At 42.3% G+C, this 23,690-nt stretch overlaps 1 protein-coding gene across 4 annotated transcripts in view; it reads right to left on the bottom strand.

The window, feature by feature from the left end:
- Window positions 1–1,996: 1,996 nt before the first annotated feature.
- ERGIC2 (ERGIC and golgi 2) overlaps window positions 1,997–23,690 on the bottom strand; it is a 34,253-nt gene continuing 12,559 nt past the window's right edge. For all 4 annotated transcript variants that reach the window (XM_066634278.1, XM_066634277.1, XM_066634279.1 and 1 more), the window contains 12 exons: window positions 19,586–19,694; window positions 15,595–15,641; window positions 13,639–13,709; window positions 11,586–11,626; window positions 10,805–10,906; window positions 9,657–9,752; window positions 8,132–8,187; window positions 7,217–7,315; window positions 4,531–4,628; window positions 3,906–4,068; window positions 2,969–3,048; window positions 1,997–2,561 (listed from right to left, as the gene is read on the bottom strand). In XM_066634278.1, the coding sequence (XP_066490375.1) occupies window positions 2,496–2,561; window positions 2,969–3,048; window positions 3,906–4,068; window positions 4,531–4,628; window positions 7,217–7,315; window positions 8,132–8,187; window positions 9,657–9,752; window positions 10,805–10,906; window positions 11,586–11,626; window positions 13,639–13,709; window positions 15,595–15,641; window positions 19,586–19,694 (1,028 nt within the window). In that variant the 3' untranslated portion in view covers window positions 1,997–2,495. The remainder of the gene's footprint in view (window positions 2,562–2,968; window positions 3,049–3,905; window positions 4,069–4,530; window positions 4,629–7,216; window positions 7,316–8,131; window positions 8,188–9,656; window positions 9,753–10,804; window positions 10,907–11,585; window positions 11,627–13,638; window positions 13,710–15,594; window positions 15,642–19,585; window positions 19,695–23,690) is intronic.

Raw genomic sequence — 23,690 nt, 5'->3', positions numbered from 1 at the left:
GTCTCCAATGAGCCTCTGGCCCTCTGGAAACTTGCTGGAGCTCACGCTAGCCTTATGCAACTGCTCAGTCAACAGTTCGGCCTCTCTTGTGAGCTGTGGGACGAAGGCTCCCTCCACTGCTAGGTGTTTCACATCTGTGATGCAGCAGTGGCAGCAAAGGAAAGGCTGGCTTTGCTTTGCGCAAAGCCTTTTATAGGCCTTGAGCTATTGCAAAACCTTCACTCATATAAGTTCCATCTCTAATACAGTGGTGCCTCGCATAACGAAATTAATTCGTTCCACGAGTCCTTTCATTGTGCGAGTTTTTCGTTTTGTGAAGCGCGTTTTTCCATAGGAATGCACTGAAATTTAATTAATGCGTTCCTATGGGCAAGAAAAGTCAGAACAAAGTCAAATTTGGTTTACAAAGTGTTTATTAAGTGCTCTTTAAAGGCATACATACTGTACTGAGGATTTCAAAAACGGGGGGATGCTGAGTGGGGAGCTTGAAGGCTGTAATCCTGTGCACACTTTCCTGGGAGCAAGCGCAACGGGACTTACTTCTGAGGAGACATGCACAGGATTGTGCTCTAAGCTGGGGAGGAGGACAGAGCAGCTGCACTCAATTGCTTGCTTTTGCCGTGATCAGGGGGGGGGAAACGTGAAGGAAATGGGGCAGTGAGAGGGTGAATGAGCAATGGGGGGGATGCTGAGTGGGGAGTTTGAAGGCTGTAATCCTGTGCACACTTTCCTGGGAGCAAGCACAATGGGACTTACTTACATAAACTGACATGAAGATCCTCCCCTTACTAGGGTGGATGGGATCATAAACTGACATGAAGATCCCCCCTTAAAACAAACCAAAACAAACAAACAAAAAATTCATCTTGCAAAGCACGGGTCATAAAAATTCGTTGTGCGAGTCACCAAAAATCACCAAACGCTTTCGTTCTGCGAGTTTTTCGGTATGCGAGGCATTCGTTATGCAAGGCACCACTGTATATTCATTTATGTAAATTTATTCAAATTTGAAATGTAAATTAATTCTTTTTTCCCTGGCGCCCCCCCCCCCCACAGAGAGATTATATGGCCCTGCTGCCAAAAAGTTTGGACAACCCTGTTTTACAGCATTAAAGACTATAACAACTCTTTTATGACTCATCCTCATAACCAGCTATAGGGCTACAATTCCATAAATTTTATAGGACGGCAGGTTTTGCAAGGATTCTGCACGGCTGGTTTCCACAGCTTGCCAGGGAGTCACAGCTCACAGTTTGGGAATCATTGCCTTAGAGAATATTCTGTGAAGGGTGGGTGGAGCTGCTGCCGTCTATCATCTGCTGCCACCCATCTAGGGCACCCACATGATGTGGGGGAGGATGGCAGAGCTTTGCAACAAGGCCTGCAACAGTGTGGCACCAGAATGGCCCAATGCTTTCAGTGGGCTTAAGTGTGTCTGCTTTTTTCTGAGCTGCCTCTATTGCAATTTTTTGTCATTGTGGTTTGAGAACTTACAGAACAACAATTAATGTAGAATTTGAGGTGTGGACAGGGGAGTAACCTAAGAAGACAGTTTCATGAAAACTTGGAAAGCACCTCTAAACTTTGGATTTAACTCAATCACAGCAATATTCTCCAGATCTGAACCAGCTTCCAATACCTGTTTGTGCAATGTCCAGAAAAAACCTTTAGGGAAACAGACAGCCACTTTCCTAGGCAATTAAAAAAATTATGAACATACAATATTTCTTGACTATCCCTTCTTTTGAGGATTGATGGGATTTGTTTAAAAATAAATACTATTTGCTCAAACCTTTTTTTTTTTTTACATTTGCTCTAAAAAACCACAACCAACCCACTGCAGAAATTGCATCCCAAAAAATCCCAACCCGCTGCATCAGCTGCTCCCAAACTATCCACTCCAACAGCAAACTTCAGTTTGCTTCCTTTCTTGTGTATCATCTTCCATTCCTGGATTTTAATTTTTCCCATCATAACACTTACATACCTCCAGGTGTAAGAGAGAAACAAACATCTTTAATGTCCCTTTTTAAAAAACAAAACACATCAACAAAACTTCAGCTGGTCCTGACAATTTTCCTCCCACACTGCAAGCTGAAAATACATATTCCTCCAACTTCATTCCCTTTGCACATGAGCTTTTGTGGGAGTCCATAACCCTTGAAATCTGGTGCTGTGTGTTGATAATTCGACAGTCAGGGTGCAGTTTCCGTGAAATAGTTTAGTTTTACTGTTAGCTACAGTCAGATCCAAACAATGCTCCAGATTATTCAAGAAGAGAAACTGATCTCATGGAATTTCTTGGTCTTTCTCTGAATTCTGAAAGGATAGACAAGCCACACAGATAGGGGTTTTTGTTGTTTGTTTTTTTTAAAAGACTTGATTTGTTTTGCTGCCAATCAGCACTGCGTCAACATATTGCACAATGTTTTGTTATAAAAAATATGTCTTCTGCATCAGGCAGAAAGAAAGGAAAACAGTTTCTGAAGAAGGTGCTAATGCATAGTGTCATCTGTCGTTAGAGGTACATGGTTGTTTTGCTGACCACCTTGAAGCTTGACCTATAAAAGAAAAGGAACAACAACTTTACATGTTATCTGTTTTTATGTTACCCACGCACCCACCCACCCACTCTTTTTACAGGTAAATCCCATAACTCTGTTTCAAAGTGTTTAAAGACCCTTAAATGCACTGCAGTCCTTGTCATAAGCAGGGCCATATGCAATGTCTGCAGAGACTCCTGGAACCTGAAGGTTCAGACTCTACTGAAGCTTTGCCGCTGGGTTCAGTGAGGTGCAGACTGCATCATTAGAATCACTGGGTGGCATTCATAGGCGTTTTCCTTCTCCCACAAATATGGGGTTCAGTGGTTCTTTTCTCCCAGTGTTAAGAGCCATTGTTTCAGCTTCCTGCCATGCAAACCACATACATAGACAATGCCTTAGCTTGCATTACTCAAAATACTTACAGATGTAGATTTATAAGGTCCCAGTCTAAAACAAAAGCAGATCATTTCCACTACGAATCTTCCAATGCCATGTAAAATGCCTGCAATGAGATAACAGTTAAAGACATTCTAATTCTCTGTTGTAAAAGACCGAGTGAAGTTATGTATTATCTACAGAGCTTTGTAATTGTTAAGATAACTACAGTTTCATACTTTAGGCAGAGGCAAACCTAGACTTTATCAATTATGCAGGGAATGGACACCACTCCCAACACTACATCTGAAGCACAATTTATGCATTTGCAAACATGTATGTCACATTCACTGGATTGGTTCAGACTATCAACCAAGACACTTATTTAAGAACTATGAATCAGCCCTTCCCTCTCATTAGGCACACACACTCCCCTTTTCTCTATGTATGGGGCAGAAGAATGTCAAAAGTTTCCCCTTTAGCTTATGTACTTGTCACAACTCCCCATTATGTCTAAACTCAGAGAAAAGGGGTTCCTCAAAACAAACCAGAATCTAAACTGACATTGGGGCTTATTGGTTATAAACAATAATACAATATATATAGTGTCATCAACATACATGACACTGTACCAAGGCAAGCAATGGAAAAGAGATTCCTTTTTCAATAAAAGAGTCAACATTTATCCAAAGAACAAGGAAGAGAGGATGCAAACAGAGGTTTTTTGAATAAGGGGTGAATATGAGCAAGTGCAGTTAAACTTGGGTATCTTCAAAGCATTTGGAAAGCCCTACAAAGACATATGAAGGCATGTCCAATGTTCAGTTTTATTGTTAACTGCTTTACATGACTCAGAATAATCTGTTATATAGCACAGACACACAAATTGTTATTGTATCTCTATTTAGTAGGTATATAATATGTTTTATAATAAATATTCCTATTAGGAATGTTTGGCTTTTGCAGTAACATCTGAACTATCACCTGTAGTAGAGAAGATTCCTCCAATGATACCACAGAGTCTCACTAAAAACTGCCAGAAGGGCATATGTTCTTCTGTTACTGTCACCATTAGGGAACTAATGTCATATTTCATGAAAATCCCTGACACCCCATGACTGCCAGCTGCATGGTTGATCACTCTTTCCTGGAGAGCAATGACAAGAAAAACAAACCAGTTACAATTTTGCAACATTACATCAAAACAGAAAGACTAGAATTTACCCGTGTAAGAGAGGAAAACAGAGAACCTATTAAGTGCTAAGATTCAGATGGCATCAAAATTGATGTCTTCAATGGATGCCTTCTTCAATGTAATACAGTAATATTGTAATACAGTACATTGAAGAAAGGTTTCATGAAGATAAATTAGAAATCTATTCAGGGAGAAGTGGTATTTATTTTTGAATTTTTGTCATAGATGATTTGGCCAAAATGTACCTAAAGACATACTTCATGTATTTTTTTATCATGTGGTTAATTTTATTAAAGAAATGTATCTTTTGGAACAGTAACTTATTTTCTCTTGTCCTTTTCGCAATGAAAAATGTACAACAAAACAAAACAGTTAATTAGCAAGCATTACTAGCTTTTCATGAGCTGTTCTTACCCGTTCTGTCACTGAGAACTGATGCGTTTCTGCTGAAATTTTATATGTATGGAGTTTTGTTGGCACCACTGTGATAAAGTACTGGAACATCTGGTTGTCTGAAGGAAAAATGAAAGGATACTTGTTAAAACTAGACCCATCATAAAGGAAACCAACAGTCAAAAGAAACCTAAAATGTGAGTTTGACTGAAGTGGAGACGCCTGAAGTTTTAAAGCATAAATTATGGTTTGTAAAATGTAATGCATTGGCAGGCCAAATAGTATAGACAGGCATACATACAACATTTATGGCGCAATCCTAACCAAATTTCCAGCACTGACATAAGGGCAATGCAACTCTGAGGTAAGGGAACAAACATTGCCTTACCTTGAGGAGACCTCCATGACTGTCTCCCAACTACAGGATGCAGCACATGCCCCACTGGCACAGCTATGCCAGTGCTGGAAAGTTGGTTAGGACTGCATCCTTATTCTAGACTTGGAACATACTGCGCCTTGAACAGTAAGAGTTTTCAGAACTGCAGAATTTTACCAACATAAACATTATTCATGGTACAGTTCTTTGGTAACGTGATGTCACTGCTTTGTATCTTCACAAACTGCAAACAATCAATAGGGTTTATCCTTTACTACAAATATCCTCATGCTTTGATATAGCCATACACATACTCCTTTAGCTCCTTTCTAAATAAGTAAAAAGTTAAGTTCAAAAGGCACACAAAGGAATTAATTTGCAAATTAAATTAGGATGGAAGACAATATTCAGTATGAACATTAATAGCTGACAGAAGCAAATATGTCAGGAAGGACAAAGTTTCTCAGTAGATGGCAGCTTAGGAAACTGTTTTGAAAGATTTTCTTATGAAAAGGGTGAACATAAAGTACTGGAGGTCTGGTCTAGAGGGTAGAGCCTCCATTTACCTGAAGATAGCATCCACAGGTCGCCAGTTCGAGGCCACTGGCACCGTGCGACCTTGAAGCAGCCGCACAAGCTGAGCCGAGTTATTCCATCTGCTCTGAGCGTGGGAGGATGGAGGCCAGAATGTGAAACCAGATCAGAAAGAAACATCTGAATGTTGTGGTTCTTGAAAGATAGAACCTTCTTTCAATTGTAAAAATCCCTACGGGGATTTAATCAGCCTGCCTATGTAAAGCGCCTTGAATAAAGTCTAAGGAGAAATCTGGCAACCAAGAAAGGCGGTATATAAATACCTGTATTATTATTATGTAAATCAGCACACTGAAAACAGAGATATGTTGTATAAAACAAACAAGAGCAAAACTGCCATTAGATCCCCTGTGTTTCTTGTTGAGAAAACTAAATGAATATCAGGAGAACAGTGAAATAAATTACAGGTTAGGGCCCAATCCTATCTCCAGTTGCCTCAAGATGGTACAGCCGTGATGAAATGGTTACCACTGTATCTGCAGGGACAGGGAAGCAGCTGGACGTCTCCTTGGTGTAAGGGAACTTTGGTTCCCTTACCCTGTGTAGAGCCCCAGCTGCCCCAATGGAATGCTCCACGGCCAGGGAGTGGGGGATAGGATTCAGTGGCAGCTGAGGTTTCCATTCCTGCCCCCCTCCTGGGTCTAAACTGACCCCTGGCTCATCCTCCCCCACCCAGTTTTGGCCCCTCCCTGCCTTCCTCCAGCTCTCTCCCCCCAACAGTGCACTCACCACCACATTTTCTTGCTGCTTGTCCCACTTGAGCAGTGGCCCAGTGCCAACCAGTGTTGGCCTCTCTACCAGCATCTCTCCCCTCCCAGCCACCGCAACGTGCCTTGCAACATGTTTGCAGTGGCCATTGCTGGGGTAGTGCACAGGCCACCAGTGCTACCCTGACATTGGATGGGCTATAAAATAGGCAATATGCTTATCGCTGGTCAAATTATTGTAGCTTAAGTTGAAACAAGAAATTTCCCCAATGACAGAACAGTAGCAAAGGAAGCTTTGGTATTAAGTGATGATGCACCAAAGCAACCTACTACAAAAAGATTTGGAATGGGGAAAGTACTAAAAAAAGATGTTAGTGCAATGGCAGTTTCATACATATCAGTTTCCATCTAAGAATGTTAGAAGGTAAGTTCTGGATGTCTATCAAAAGACTTGCACATCCTAGCAGGATAGTGTTTCATGTAGCCTGATAATTGAGGAACAAAAAGCTTACAAATCAAAATACATGTTAGCCTATATAAAATGGCAATTCTTTGCGGTGGAGCAGAAATGCAAAAATTGAACAGTAAAGGTACCTGGTCCACGTAAATCAGTACCACCTACTATCACTGGTGACAGACCTTCAGGATCTCACTTTATCTGGAGATGTCAGGGATTGAACCTGAGACTTTTTGTATGCAAAGCACATTCTCTGTCACTGAATTAAGGTATAACTGGAGATGTTAAGAATATCACTCTAAGGGCACAATCCTAACCCCTTATGTCAGTGCTTTCCAGGCAATGGGACATGTGCTGCAACCTGCAGTTGGGTGTCACTCACAGAGGCCTCCTCAAAGTAAAGAAATGTTTGTTCCCTTACCTCAGAGCTGCATTGCCCTTATGTCTGTGCTGGAAAGCAGGGATATAAGGGCTTAGGATTGCTCCCTAAGATGTAGTATAATACACCTCCATTACAAGAAAGAATGGACTATCCCAATGAACCAAACTTTTTCTCAGATGTGAAATACTTACAGTCTGAAGCAATCTTTTCTGTACCATCTAAAGGATTAATAATCCCTGGGATGAGCTCTCCAAACGACAAGTGATCTATTCTGTGTGAGAAGTTGTATGCTGAAAAACAAGTAATAAAAGCCACTATAACATTGCAGTTTATATTACAATATCTGTTACAAGTTATGCCATCTGTTAAATGGCCAAGCTTTAAAATGGTAAACGTTAATCAAGCAAGGCTTCTATTATGAACATAAGCATTTTTAAAAGGTTTATTTTACAAACAGAAACATTTGACAAGATTGAGTCAAAACATTAAGACAAAGTGCTTATAAAAACAGCTAATGAGTTCATTGTCACTAAGACCTGTTGCTCCCCTTATTTTTATTATGAGTATTTGCTTTTCAACAGCAAAAGAATAAAAGTAACTAAAAGCACCATAGATGGTCATATTTCAAAATATTATATTGCCCAATTCAAGCCTACAATCAAAACTAGAATTTACAGATTAAGGCACATGAACCTGCTCTTCTTCTTTTGCAGATGAATTCCTCCTGTCCAGCTGCAGGAACTATCCAGCTGCAGCATTATGTATAACCATTTCTGAAACCTGGTAAAGGACTGAGGAGCATATCTGGTTTCCTTTCAGCTATGAATGTTTGACAATGGCCATACATAAGGCAAAACTTGGACACAAGGATCAGGGAGAAATCTGCACATAAGAAAGGGAAGGGATGCAGAAGGAAGTGCATATAATCTCATAACCCACTCCCTAAAAACTGATTTTGGTCCTAGTGCTCAGAAGCACTCAGTGCTCTTTAATCACACAACATTCTAAGTACGAAAACCTTATTTCATTGTTGATTTCTACGTATATGCACCTGAAACATATCATAGCTTACAAAGTATCTAAGCAAGGTACCAGAAATGGCTTACATTCATGACTCACAAGGGCTGCCAAATGTGCATGGCCTCTCGGATGGGGAATTGCCCTAAGGAAAGAGAGAGAAGCCAAGGTTTAAAATTGAAGGATGCCACAAGGAAGACAGACTGAAGTCAGCAGTTCATAACCTTTTCAGAGAAGATCATCAGTTTCAAGTTTACAAAGACACAGATATTTTTTGTCTGTCATGCAGGGAAGCACACAATTAAATCCACAAATCAATTCCTTTACACAATCCATAAAATAAAGGTTAAGTATAGACACTAACATAGCTTTGACTAGCATTCAAATTACCAGGCAACAGTGCTGACTTCATTAAAGTAATTCAGTGAAAGCATTTTAAGAAGCTCTGTTGGTAAATGAGGCTTTACTGCACATGGTTTGTGACTGTTATGCAAACTGCATATTGACACTTTTAAAGACAAAAACAAAAAAACAAAAAGACTAAAGCACACAGAGACTGAGATTGTAACAGCGGAATGAGAGATGAATGAAGAGTTCGGAAGCTGACAGAAGGAAATTTCAAAGGTCACAAAATTTACCTGCAGAGGCAGAAACATTAAATCACAAAACATGGTTATGAAAAGAAAGACAAAAATAACAAGCTGATTAAGATAAAGTAGGGGTCCCCAAACTCCGGCCCAGGGGCCAGATGCGGCCCGCGGCAAGCCTCTATCCAACCCACAGCCAGCCTCTGAACCCTTGAGAGCCTCTAGCCCAGTTGACCAAACACAATCAGAGTTGTGACTGTGGGGTAGGGGAATGGGGGTCCATTTACCGGTAAGTGTGCGCTTTATTTCTTGGGCTGTGTTGCTGCTTGGAGAAATCCTGGGCATTGGAGCCCATTTATTCATTCATCTAAGTTCCATTTCTAATGTATTCATTTAAATTTTATATTTAAATTTTTTTTCTGGCTCTTGACACTGTGCCAGATATTTGATATGGCCCTTTAGCCAAAAAGTTTAGAGGCTCCTGAGATAAAACAAGGAAAACTTGTCAGAAGAGATAAGTAGCTTAGTTTTGAAGAGACTAATGAGGTGGCAGGCAGGTAAGCTCCCGCAATACTGAACAACCTTGGTATGTTCATAGAGGACTGCAGGAGCAACAGAGAACAGAATATTTAAAAAAAGGGGAAAAAGAGAAAAAAGAGAACATGAATGGGTCATACTCTTCTCATGCCCCTGCCAAAAAAGAAATGGGCTGGCAGGAGTCCAGGCCAGTCACTTCCAAGCCATGCTAATAGGATGGATTTATTCAGCAACAAAATCTGGTAGAATATATAGGACTGTCACAATATTAGAAACCTGTACACAAGTTCAGGGCACACATCAATGCACATGTGGATGAATGAGCACCAGTTTCTCTCCCAGGTGCAACTGAAGCAACAGCTCAAACATATCTGAACACCAAGACTAGAATTCACATGAACAGGAGAGACAAATCAGTACACCCAAAACTTTGATGAGGGAGGGAGGGTTGGGCAACTTGTAGTGTTTTCAGTAAATGAAATGAACATACTTGCCCACAGTTATGTGAAAATTCCCTGCTACTTTATTAACATACAGGTGCCCATGAATTCTGCAAGCATCCGCTGGCTGTAGTGAGTTATCTTCCCTGTTGGAAGAAAGGTAAATGAGTTATAGTTGTGGAAAATAGCAGCAAAGTGTGAATACTGTTACTAGAGGCCTTCTTCCTATCCCCTGCAGTCCCTGAGCCAAGCTACCTCCATTTTGAACATTTGTGTTTTGGCTTATTTATCTCCTCCCCCCGAAAAAGAGTACACAAAACCCTTCTCTTGTGTTAAAAGTAATGTCTTTCCAACATTATTTTCACTTACTTTCGATTATTATGCCCTCATAGTTAATTTGGACAGTGTATACAGGCAGCACTACCCATGTCCACCTTGCCTGTCCCTACCAACTACTACCAGTGCTGCATTGCATCATGGGCTACTGTGCTATGGATCCATATACCTCAAATGGACACTATTTCTCTCCAACATCTTTTCTCTCCCCCTCTCCCCTCCCACCTTTCTCCATCTTAGCCTAAAGACGGAGATAAAAGAGCAAAGATTCCCTAAACCTTCTTTCCTGAAAAATTTTCCCCTTTGCCTATTTCTGCAGTACACCCAAAACACTATGCATACATCTCCATCCACCATGAAACATGAATATATCACACACTTGTTAGGACTAATTATTGGATCGTCAATGAGTTTTGGGAAAAAGGGTATTTGTGGTGTATTCTTTTTTAGATAATAAATCTTAATCCTTTGAAAACTGAAACAATTTCTCTCTTAGCCTTTTGAGGGAGTGGAATTCACTGCATTAAGCTGATCTGCATCCAGTCCACAGCCCCTTTTATCAGAACTAGGAACTCCATTTTGGCTACATTCTCTCTCTAAAAGCTGCACTAAGGGCTAGTGTCTCTTCACCTTTTAAAAGGGAAATATTTATTAATACCACCCCTTGCCAACTCTTTTGGTAATACACAGGCCACCTCAAACATTTGTGGCATTTATACAGCTTCCCTGCAAAAATGAAATTTGCATCTAAATAAGCAGGTGTAGGGTCACAACATGTTTAGACATAATTCAGTTTCTTTACATTACATGCTAAAAGTGAAGGACAATATAAATCAACTAGTCATAGAAAGCACCCACTTACCTTGGCGGTAATGCTGTCGAAGCACTTTTAAATGCACTTTTGAATATTACATCTTGAAGAGAGTGTTCTTCCTGCAACCGATTCTGAATCAACTGCAGCATCCTATAATTTGGATACATAACACAAAAAACAATTCAGCAGATCTTAAATACAAACATGATAAAACTGCTTAATATTTAACATTACATGTACATGCGCACACACTCAACATTGCAGAAATGATAAGATGCAAGACAAGCAAGGGTGACATGACAAACAGCTCAGTGACTGACTTGTGAGTTTATCACAGCAAGACACTGCAGCACCTAAATATGGCTTACTCCAGGAGACAGAGTAGGCCTGCACAACTTGTGATCCACAAAGATAAATATAGACCCACCGATCACATCCTGTAGTCTGCCATGTGGAGAGTCTTCACACTCTCTTCTTTACCAATAGTAAACACACCCCCTGTTCCATTTCTTCCCTACTCGGATTAAGGATTCAGTAGAACAGAGGAAGGTCCAAATACAGCTAACTATCAAGAACAATGGCACGCATTTAAGCGTAAGAAAGCAAACATGAAATACCTTTTCTGTTTATTACAACACTCAAAGAGTTTTGAAAGTAAAGAAAATACAGCTCAACATTTGCAATCCCCATGGGCAAGACTTATTGCAGGATAATGACCAGAGATCACTCAAAATGCAAAGGACACAATATAACACTTTTGCACATTAAGAGTGATTATTTTCATGTCTTAGTTTTAACAGATGTACGCAATATTGTTCTTAGATAGTACCTTTGCCACTCTCTTTGCAAGGGACTGAGTTCAAATATTACCTGCAATGAAGAAGATAGATCAGAAAATGCAAACCTGCATACAACTGGTCATGTGTAGATGTTTACTTCTACATGTGAACAGTGCCTATCAATCTCTGGTACATGCTTGCACAATCAGTTATATATCATTGCTGCAGCTAATATAGTAGAACATTATTTACAGTGAATGATGTTCATTCTCTCTTTCTCAGAAAGAAAATAAAGAAATTCAATTTTTCACTTTTCCCAGCTACTTGCTATTGTTAAAGCTGCTGGTTACTGTAGACAGAGAATGATATAGAAGAAACACAAGTGCTACACAACTGATATACATTTAACATCTTTGAATTAAAATTTGGCTATTCTACATTTAACATCTTTGATATACATTTAACATCTTTGAATTAAAATTTGGCTATTCTACATTTAACATCTTTGATATACATTTAACATCTTTGAATTAAAATTTGGCTATTCTACTAAATGATTATCTGCTAAAAGGACTATATCATCTATCGAAGAAATGGAAGAAGACAGATTCAAGTGTTGAATTTTATATCACAAGTAAAGCTGTATTTTATGACGTTAAATATTTGGGAAGACAGTGTAATCCAGAGTAACTGTTAAATAGGATCATTTGTAAAAATTTGTCTTTAGAATCTACTAGGTTCCGACTTGCACTGATAGCCATTACACTGTACCCGATACACTAACAGCCCAAACCTATGCAGCCACCTGGAGCAGATTGCAACAGCGGTGGCCATACTGGGAGCACTACTGCAACCAGTGGCAGTGCTCCCCATCCATTGCTGGACTTTGCGGCAGCCACTGGTAAGGCAGCAGCAGGGGTGGGGTGGAGGGACAAAACTAGGCAGGGAGGCTGAAGGAGTGGGTAGATCCAGCAGTGATACATCCCCTCCGCCTATCCCCTGGATCTTATCCCCTCCGCCAGCAGCCTCCTCAGCCCCTTTCCCTCCTCAGATTTGCGCCAGCTACAGAGAGAACCTTTGTGAACCTCTGTCACACTGCCTGCCACCATCTGCTACCACTGCCTGTTTTCCATCTATGTTGGCAACCTTCAGTCTCGGAAGACTATGGTATCGCGCTCTGGATGGTGGTTCTGGCACAGCGTCTAGTGTGGCTGAAAAGGCCGATTCGGGAGTGACAATCCCTTCCACACTGGGAGCAAGTGTAGTGTGTCCCTGGTCTGTCTCCCTGGCTATGGGCCTTCCTTCTTTGCCTCTTTGCCTCAGTCTGTTGGCCAAGTGTCTCTTCAAACTGGGAAAGGCCATGCTGCACAGCCTGCCTCCAAGCGGGCCGCTCAGAGGCCAGGGTTTCCCACTTGTTGAGGTCCACTCCTAAGGCCTTCAGATCCCTCTTGCAGATGTCCTTGTAACGCAGCTGTGGTCTACCTGTAGGGCGCTTTCCTTGCACGAGTTCTCCATAGCGGAGATCCTTTGGGATCCGGCCATCATCCATTCTCACAACATGACTAAGCCAACGCAGGCGTCTCTGTTTCAGCATTGCATACATGCTAGGGAGTGCATATATACTAGGGATTGGATTGTTTTCCATCAAGGTTCAACAAAATAAGAGCACAATGGGATAGACTAGTGGTCCTCACACATTTAGCACCGGGGTCCACTTTTTAGAATGAGAATTTGTCAGGACTCACTGGAAGTGATGCCATGACCAGAAGTGACATCATCAAGCAGGAAATTTTTTAACAATCCTAGGCTGCAATCCTATCCAGAATTAAGTTCCCATTTACTAAAGCAGCTTGTTAAAAGTACTGGTCTGTAACATTTCCCCAAATGCAGTCACATACTATGGCAGCATCAAGTCTGATATATTAAAAATAAAACACTGAATTGAATGGGGACCCACCTGAAATGGGCTCATGACCCACCTGGTGGGTCCCAACCCACAGTTTGAGAAACACTGGGATAGACACTTTGATGTCTTCTCCATTCAAGCGCACAGTGAGCCATTGGATAACAGAATCTTTTATAAATAAAACCGAATCAACTTACTGGTTCATAAACTAATCCATCTGCAGAAGCAACCATCGTTTCTGCCAAATCCAAAACGTCAGCTCCAATATCTTTTTCAAGTTAAAGTGTGAAGAGAGACAGAGAAAAATCAGAAAAGTCCTATAAAATTCATATTTACTGATCTTTACAAGCCTAACCATAAGAAAGGGAAGAACTCTATTTCTTCTAATGGGACTGATGTATTAATCAGAGCACATACAAATATGGTTGTGAAATACGAGCTTTTCAAATCAGCCAACTGTAACATGTCAAGGAGAGGACATACAAACACCCTAACGAGTGCTCTGAAAGTGTCAGAACTTCTTACAAGACAGTAACATGTGGTGCTTGTTAGTACAGACTACTGTCAGCACTTGCAATCAGGGCCTATGAGAGGAATTTCAGCAGGGGGTACAAAGTTTCTTCAGGGCCCCTTCCCAAAGAGGAAGGGGGCAATGGGGGCAGGCAGAATGGGGAGGGGCAAAATAGAGCAGGCGAGGGTGCTGATAGCCACAATAGTCTTTGAAGGTCAGGTTTACTACGCTTCTTGATGCAGAGTCCAGGTCTACCCGACTATGCAGCATTAGCAGTTAGATAAAGTAATATGGAAAATCAAACACACTCCTAAGTCTCTCTAAAAATTTTAGAATATAGAAAATTGATTGCAGAATATTAGCATTATCGTATTTAGGCTTACACAAGAATGGATCAAAATGAACTTCTGCAGCAGCTGTAAACACACAGCTGGATCCCTGAGCTTCCATACACTCCTCCATGATTATGGGATCCACAAGCCAAAGAGCTACTGTTGCAGGCCAGTTTCCTCCCAGATTTGACACTCTGTTAAGGAGGGTCATGGATGCTTTCCTGGGCCTGATGTGTATGGCTTGCAGCAGCAGTTAACACTGCATGCACATGGTTGTGCCCCAGCATTATGCGCTGGCAGTTAGTCCAGGAAAGATAGGAAAATGTCAGATCTCAGGAACTTTCTGGGCCACCTTCTTTGACTCCTGGGCCCCCTTTCTGACCCTGGGCCTGGGTACAAATTACCCCCTGTACTGCCCCTCTCCTAGACCCTGTCTGCAATTAACAAATAAATTTAAGGGTCACCAATTCACAAAAAGGTTCCCAGAAACCTCTAATTAAGAAAGGATGTGGTTATTTCAGAGATTTGGGCTCCATATTAGCTCACTTTAGCTTTACTCAGCGTGTAGTTAGTCTGTGGAACTCCTTGCCATAGGATGTGGTGATGGCATCTGGCCTAGATGCCTTTAAAAGGGGATTGGACATATTTCTGGAGGAAAAAACCATCATGGGTTACAAGCCATGATGTGTATGTGCAACCTCCTGATTTTAGAAACGGGCTATGTCAGAATGTCAGATGCAAGGGAGCGCACCAGGATGAGGTTATCTGGTGTGCTCCCTGGGGCATTTGGTGGGCCACTGTGAGATACAGAAAGCTGGACTAGATGGGCCTATGGTCTGATCCAGCGGGGCTGTTCTTACATTCTCATGAAATGCACAATTCACATTTCTATCCTATCATTCCTTCTCTTAAGGAAAATGAAAAACCATGACAAAATTATGCATATTATTCAAAGGCAAAAATTTTAGTGGCAATTACCACTAAAAATCCATTCAGCTGCTGAATTCCTCCCCTTCCCAGGACATGTAGAATCACTTAATCCATGTCAACCTGGTAGTACTGCAGTGTGCATTTTTCTAGCCTTCCTCCATGTCAGTAGCTGCTGCTTGCAGGGAAACACTAAGTATGATGCTATCACAACATGAAGCAGGTGATCCTACATGGTTGGAAGAAGAGGTCAATATGGGGATGCTATTTTTGGCATCAACCTCATTTTTGTGGATGATTTGTAGTTCTAAGCTGAGTTTTTTACAGTGACAACATAGTAATATTAGAATAAAAAAAGAATTGCATTGCCTGAAAATACTTACATTGACACTTCATTGCAACAGTAATATCTATATTTATTCTTAATTTACTGAAAATAAGAACACATATGAAAAATTAGTTTCACAACAGTTTTGCATGGGAAGGCATCTATGAATTACAAAAACATGGCATGTCACCAAGGATTCTCTTTACTTCCTGAGGCCTTAATGAAACTTAATTTTCAATATTCTTGCTGCACAAAATATAAAACGTGTTTTAAACACACACTCCCCCAAGACATACCTTATAAACACCATTAAAGTTTGTATAATTGCCCTACCTTCTTTACTGTGTATCTAACATTCTAGGTTGATACATTTTTCCAAGTGTGAAAAGAGCTTCTAACCTTCTGGAGGTTCACATGCCCCTCCACCTACCTCCTGAACTCCAGTGTGGAGCTCCAATATGGATGTCATGGTTTGCTGTGCTCATGCACCATGAATCATGGTTTGTTAACTATGATTTATTAACCTTGATTAGACCAGAGCTGAATCTTGGTTTCATATGCCAGTTTAATTGTGGTTTGCACAAAACACTGAATTGTGGTTCAGTTAAAACAATAGCTCCGGTTTCGAATCGGCCACAGAGCTGTGGGTTAACAAACCATAATTTCCTTGGGATATGAGCAGAGGAGATAAGGGATGAGGAAAAGAAGAAGTACCTGAACTCAGAAGCGACAAAAGTCACAGTCCCAACCAAATAAACCACAGTTTGATTGGTTGTCAGATTTGACCTTCTGTGTATACAAATCCAGGTTCTGGATTTTCTGGATTTGCTTCTGTGGTTTGCAATCCAGGTTTGCAGGATTGCATAGTTCATCAATACAAATGTAATGGTAAACTGTGGTTTGATCAAATTGGGAAGTTGTCCACTAAGCTGAACTTGAGAAGGGCAGTGGAAAGAGGAAGCATGTGAACACAGGGCTAGTTCCCAACCCTCCTTGAATGATTAAAAAATGTATCTGAATGACCTTATTAAGGGTGTGCTGTAGAAATTAAAGCAACAGCTCACACCAGCATAAGCATGACTTCTTTCCTACATAGATCTTCCCAAACCAGCCAGTTAAACCGCTGGCTCTGATCTCAAGTAAATAATGTTCAGCATGGTACTTTATAAATAATTGCTAGACAACATATTTAGTTACTAAGCACAGGAAAATGTGAGCATTCTCCTCTGAGGCCAATTAATCCTACAGCCTTGAAGAAATAGCTTCTTCTTGCACGAAGTTTTAATTAGGCTACCTGAACATGAGCAGCTTAATTTGCTTCACCTCTGCATATGTTCCCATCCTCCAGAGGAAGGAAGAAAGGAGCCAAGTTGGCATTTCTGTTTAAAGAAATGTTTCTGTATATACATCTTTATCCAATTGTATGTTTGTGAAGACAACAGGTGCAAATTCTCCAGAAACTTCTACACAATAACTGGAAGTAAGGCTGAAATCCTATATACACATATCACAGATATACTATCCTTTTGAAGATAGTAGGAACTTACTTCTGAGTAGACATGCATAGATTGCACTGTAAATAATCTCCATGTGAACTATACCATAGCCCAGGGGTGTCAAACATAAGGCCCGAGGGGCAGATGCGACCTGAGGAAGCTTTTTATCTGGCCCTCAGGCTCTCAGCTGCTGAGCAGTGCTGAGGTGTTACTGCTGAAAGGGCAGCCAGCACAAAAATTGGGCTCTCCCATATCTTGAAATATGATACAGATTTATGTATTTTCTCTTCTGTCATTTTGCAGCTAATGAATTCCTAAGTGAGAAAAAGTGCTTAATTTGGTTATGACCTGTTTAATGACAATCCTTTCTGCCTAACAGCATCACTTTCAGCCCTCAACAGACACCATGAATGCCTTTCTGCCCTTGGTATAAAACGAGTTTGATACCCCTGCCATAGCCTGTACAAATAACATGCTAAACTTCCACAGTACTTGTACAAATATTTGAAGAACTGTCTAGAACAGCGTTTGTCGTCCCCCCACTACACCACTTTGCTTGGTCCACCAGAGGTAGCTAGTGATGATGTCACTGCCAGTTACTTCTGGACTGGGAGACCAGATACAATGCCACAAATACTGGTAAGAGGCTCAGGGCGGACGGCAGGGCTTTTTTGAGCACTCTGGAGCTCTGCCTGCCTAGCCAAGCCTCCTACCATTGCTTGTCACGTTGCATTGCTGGTCTTGCGGCCAGGCGGCAGGAGTCTGGGAGTCTCATGTGTACTGCTGGACACCACTTTGAGTACCACCAGTGGTACCAGTACCACTGGTTGAGAAATGCTTGAATAGAAGTTTAGGAAAGACTATAATTAGAAACATTTATATATCATGCGTATCTACTGTACACAGAAAGGGCTGTTTAAGGATTTTTTAAAATAACTTTTTATTTCTAGGGAGCTACACAGTTAAATTTAACCAATAGGCCAAAATTAGCATTTGTGGAAGACTCACTTTCACCTTGGGTTTTTTTTGTTTGTTTGTTTTTGCAAGGAAGCACCTCAGAATTTGCAGATACCACTTTTATTTTATCACTTTATTAGACTGGTGTCAAATCTTCTCTATGACAACTGAGTGAGGAGCCAAAATACATAACAGCTTTCATTTTTGAAAGTGTTAATATCACAGCAGCTTCTAAAAGAAAAGCAAGAAGGTCACAGTTCCCCAAAGCAAATGGATAGCAGGAAAGCATATGGCAAACGAACACACTGGTCTGCATGAGGTCAAAAAATAAAAAGGTTCTCCCAGTTCAGGACACAGAAGACACCCTAAGTTACTGAAGGCAAGGAATGTTAACCAGGTTAAAAAATCTGGTGAAAAAAAATCATAGGTAACAGCAAACTCAACAACAGGCTAGCATTAACCATGGTTACCACTGACCCTCATGTAACTCTTTACCAAGTTTAACCATGAGAAAACAAGAAGAATTCATACTCTGAGTGGTTATACACAGCCCTACAGCCCATTTGCAGTTAACCAAGGTTAAGAGATGGGTCATGTTACAGCTATACTGGCCCCTCAAGTCTATTAGCAAAATTAGGGCTCAGTCCTATCCTACTTTCTAGCATTGATGCAGCAATCCCAATGGGACATATGCTGCATTCTGCTGGGGGAGGGGCAGAGGCAGTAATGGAGGCTATCCTCAAGCTAAGGGAATGTTTGCCGACTTTCCTCAGGGCTGCATTGGCACTGGAAAATTGGATAGGATTGGGCCCTTAGTTGCTAAACCCACAACTGGAAGAACTAGCAATACCAGCAGCAGTCAGACCTTTAATACAAAGAGCTGGTGCATACACATCAAGGCAGTGTGTGGACTGCTTCTGCATCAGTGGCTCTCACACTGCTTATTACATACTGTCCATAGGACTATGTTGTATCACATAGTTCAAGAAGACTGACATAGTTACCAACCCTGAGAAGAAGGGTGATGGTAGTATTGAAGTAGCCACCATGTCCCATATGACTGCTTCTTGCAGACATTACAGGACTAATTTGGTCAGTATCCATACACAAAGAAATAGCTCCCATGTTGCCAGGGTAAAGTATGAATTAAGCCTAGGAGAACCAAATCACCCTCCCAACTGCTTGGGGTCTGAATATGTCTGGATTCTACCATCTTCTGCTATCTACCATGGCAGAATTAAGTGTGTATCTTCTGAATTCTTCTGGTCCCCAGGAGATTAGCAATAATTTTGTTTTTCAGTCTCTCAAGCACCGGGGTGTTGCCGTTACTAAGGCATCACAGACTTGGCGACATAGCTAGAGGGGTGGTGTTGCCTCCGTTTTGTCTTGTGGCCTGAAATGGCTGCAAGGGAAGGGCTTGCTTGCATGCTGTGATGAAGTTCCCTGCAAAACATAGTGTGTTGCACTCCCTCTAGCTACACCACTGCACAGACTAAAATGAAAATGTGGAAGTTTTTGTCTTATGACTGTGAAGAGAATTTTTTAAGGCAGCAATGAGATAAAGGTTTAAGAAGCAAATAAGAGAAAAATTACCTAGTAAAATCCTTATCTACTTCATACTCGTATTTCATCCAGGTATCTCGATATACCATGAACTCCATTATAGCTAAGAGAGCCATAGTTGTAAATGCTATTAGGGAAACTGAAAAAAATTAAAGAAAAATAAGAGTGTAAAAACAAAAAAGTATGTTGGTTGAATTTACAAAGAAGAAAAAAAGATGTGTACCTTCTGTTGACACATTAACATATCAAGTGATTGAAATTAGACAGTTTTACTGCACAAAGTGAGTGCAAACTCAAACAAAATTACCTTCTCCCAGGGCAATGCCATTCCACATTTCAGAACCATTTCTAAAGATTCAGGATGGACAGTACATTGCACCTGATGCACTACCCAGACTTTTGGACCAGGGAGTACTGTGACTTTGTTCAGTCACAAAGCTTTCAGAGTAAACTTGGACCAGTCACTCTCACTTTAAACCAAATTTATAGCTCTGTTCTAAAGATATACAGGGCGTCCCACATAATCCATGGGCGTTCCAATCCAGGACACCCCCCCCCCCCGCCCCCCGTGGATAAGGAAACCTGCAGATGATGATAAAGCTCTCCCTGGCCCACCAAAGGCTTTTTTGGGACTTAAAATGTCACTTCTTGGGTTTTTTTAAAAACCGAAAGTGACCTTCTAAAGCCTCCCAAATGAAATCTGTCATTATTTCCTTCATTAATTCATTATTTCATGAAATAATGAAATTTGTGGGTTCCAAATTTGCTGATACAGCAGGCCCACTGTATCTGTGTGTACCTCACCCTAAGTTACTTAAAGCGAGTATGGGATAAAAATGCAATAAAATGACATTTTGTTTTTCCAGGAAGCAACTAGAATGCACATACCTATGCTGCTGAGAGGGGTCAATAGGATTCCATGACAGAGCAAAATTTCCTAACGCTAAAGTTGCTCCCACTCCAATTTGATCAACTGTTGCTAAAAAATTGGTGGTCATATATGGACAGCACCAAGAAGGATGTGAGAGTATAAGAAGCTGCTTTATGGCACAATCCTATGCATGTCTACTCAGAAGGAAGTCCCTCTGTGTTCAATGAAGTTATTCTCAGGAATGCACATATAGGATTGCAGCCTTATACTGTTAGGTGGTGTGGCGATGGCAAAGTTTTAGTGTTCCACGCTGCTGCCTCCCATCTTTGCTGCTGATCTCTGCAGAAACTTGCGCCTGGCAGATGCACAGCCCTCTTGGGTGATGAGCAGCAGAAATGGCTGCCCAGTGTGAGTTTCTGCAAAGATAGACAGTGAAGAAAGGAGGCCGGAGCATGGAATGATTTAAGGCTTTGCCACCACTGCCAATCCTGACGCCCACCAGGTTAGAACAATGGCTCATCTAGCTCAATACTGTCTAAGCTTTCCGATGGCTTTACTGGCAGTGGCTTTCCGATTATTCAAATTCAGGTCTTTTCTAGCTCTGTTCAGAGACACCATGCACTGAACCTGGGACTTCCTCCATGCATGCAAAGCACGCACTCCAGCACTGAATAACAGCTGCTGCACTCCCATCCACTGCCATTGTTTCTAAAAAAAAAAAAGTGTCCCAGTAAACATCTGCAAATTGTCAAGCAAAATGTACTTATTACATTTTTCCCCATTGCAAAGGTTTGGATTTTCCATCTCATTTGGATTTTCCACCTCAGACACCAAAATATCTTGGCCCCTCTGTACATATTACCTCTGTTTGGAATGCTAGCATTACATTGAAAAGACCAAATACAACTTTTGAATTAGAATGTCTCAAGAGGGTAAAGGAGCAATATCAAGAGCCATCAGGGGACCATGGGAGATTTCCAGGTAAGCAATAGGTACTACAGTGGTACCTCGCATAACGAATGCCCCGCGCAGCGAAAAACTCGCATAACAAAAGCGTTTTGTGAAGTTTGGTAACTCGCACAACGAATTTTTATGACCCGTGCTTCGCAAGACGATTTTTTTTTGTCCTGGTTTGTTTTAAATCGCACAACCGTTAATACCCAGGATGCATTGTGCCTGGAGGTTTAAAAAGCCTCCCCAATGCAGCCTGGGCTCACTTCTCCACGTGCAGTTCCAGGGTTTGACTTCCAGGAGCAACTGTGGCCTGTGCTGTGGGCGAACCCTGTCTTTGGTCAACTGTTCTGAGCAGTTCTGAGCAGTTCACCAACTCCTTGGGGAACCTACTACCAGCAGTTAAGGTAAGTTTCTTTGAACTTTTCATAACTTTTGGGAAGTGGTGGCTAGCGTTTGAGGTACGTTTTGGGGGGCCAGCTGGCCAGTTTTGGCCTGCTGTTTTGGGGAGGTTAGGGGAGTTTTTCCAGCAGTTTGGGGAATCTGTGGAACTCATTTGCAACCGTTTTTCCAGACCAGGATTTAAGGAACTTCTTCACAGGGACATCTCAAGCAGTGGAAAGGTAGGGAGCGTAGCTTCACCATGTGCATTTGTTCTCTTGTGTTCGGGGGGCTGTTATGCCACTTTTTTGTCCCGGGCAGGTTTGGCCAGGTAGGGAGCGTAGCTTCACCATGTGCATTTGTTCTCCTGTGTTGGGGGGGGCTGTTATGCCACTTTTGTCCCGGGCAGGTTTGGCCAGGGGTGGGAAGGTGTGCGTGAAGCGGATGTGAAGCATTGCCTTTTGTTTTTGCGAACGTAGCAACTGCTGACATGGGTCCCAAGAAGGCTGCTCCTGCAGAGGCCGGGAAGAGGACAAAGATGATGCTAGAAATGAAGAAGGAGATCATCCAGAAGCACGACGGAGGCATGCGAGTGACAGACCTCGCCAGGGAGTACGGGAGGAATCCATCCACCATCGGGACCATCCTGAAGATGAGGGAGAAGATCCTTGCGACAGATGCAGCCAAGGGAGTCACCAGGATCGTGAAGAACCGGCCAGCTGTTCTGGAGGAGGTGGAGAAGTTGCTGCTCAACTGGATGGAAGAGAAGCAGCGTGCAGGGGACACAGTGACTGAGGCTGCCATTTGTGAGAAGGCCAAGGCCTTGCACGCAGACCTCGTACAGCAAGAGCCAGGAACCTCAGCCGAGCCAGAAGTCTTCAAGGCAAGCAGAGGCTGGTTTGAAAGATTCAAAACCAGATCTGGAATCCACAGCGTGGTCAGGCATGGAGAGGCTGCCAGTTCCGATGTTCCTGTGGCTGAGGACTGTGCCTCGGAGTTCCTGGAGGTCGTGACTACACAGGGCTACCTTACACAGCAGGTCTTCAACTGCGATGAGACCGGGCTGTTTTAGAAGAGGATGCCCAAAAGGACCTTCCTCACTCAAGAGGAGACCATGCTGCCTGGCCACAAGCCCATGAAGGACCGTCTGACCCTCCTCTTCTGTGCCAACACCAGCGGGGACCTGAAGATAAAGCCCCTGCTGGTGTACCACTCCGAGAACCCATGGGCCTTCAGGAAGCACAAGGTCAACAAAGACCGGCTGAGCGTGTTGTGGTGATCCAACGCTAAGGCTTGGGTCACACGCGTCCTGTTTGTGGAGTGGGTCAATCTGGCTTTTGGCCCTGCTGTCAAGCAGTACCTGCTGGACAACGACCTGCCGCTGAAGGCCGTGCTTCTGATGGACAATGCTCCTGCTCATCCTCCAGCCTTGAGGAAGACTTGTTAGAGGACTTCCGCTTCATAAACATCATGTTCCTGCCGCCTAACACCACCCCACTACTCCAGCCAATGGATCAGCAGGTCATCGCCAATTTCAAAAAACTCTACACCAAGGAGCTTTTCAGGCACTGCTTCGAGGTGACCGATTGCACCAACCTCACCCTGCATGAATTCTGGAGAGACCACTTCGACATCGTCAGCTGCTTGAAGATTATCACCATGGCCTGGGACAGGATCAGCCAGAGAAATCTGAATTCCGCTTGGCGCAACCTGTGGCCAGAGTGTGTGGCAACAAGTGACTCTGATGCTTCTGTGCCTGCACCAGAGTCAACAGTGCTGGAGGACATTGTTTCCTTGGGGAGGACCATGGGCCTCGAGGTCACAGAGGAGGACGTCTGCGAGCTGGTGGAGGACCACGACCGGGAGCTGTTCACCCAGGAGCTGGTCGAACTGCAGGCAGAGGCTACGCAGGAGCAGGCCTCTTTGGAAGAG

The sequence above is a fragment of the Tiliqua scincoides genome, chromosome 7, assembly GCF_035046505.1.
Source record: "Tiliqua scincoides isolate rTilSci1 chromosome 7, rTilSci1.hap2, whole genome shotgun sequence".
Lineage (NCBI taxonomy): Eukaryota > Metazoa > Chordata > Lepidosauria > Squamata > Scincidae > Tiliqua > Tiliqua scincoides.
This window is presented reverse-complemented; position numbering and strand designations above follow the sequence as displayed.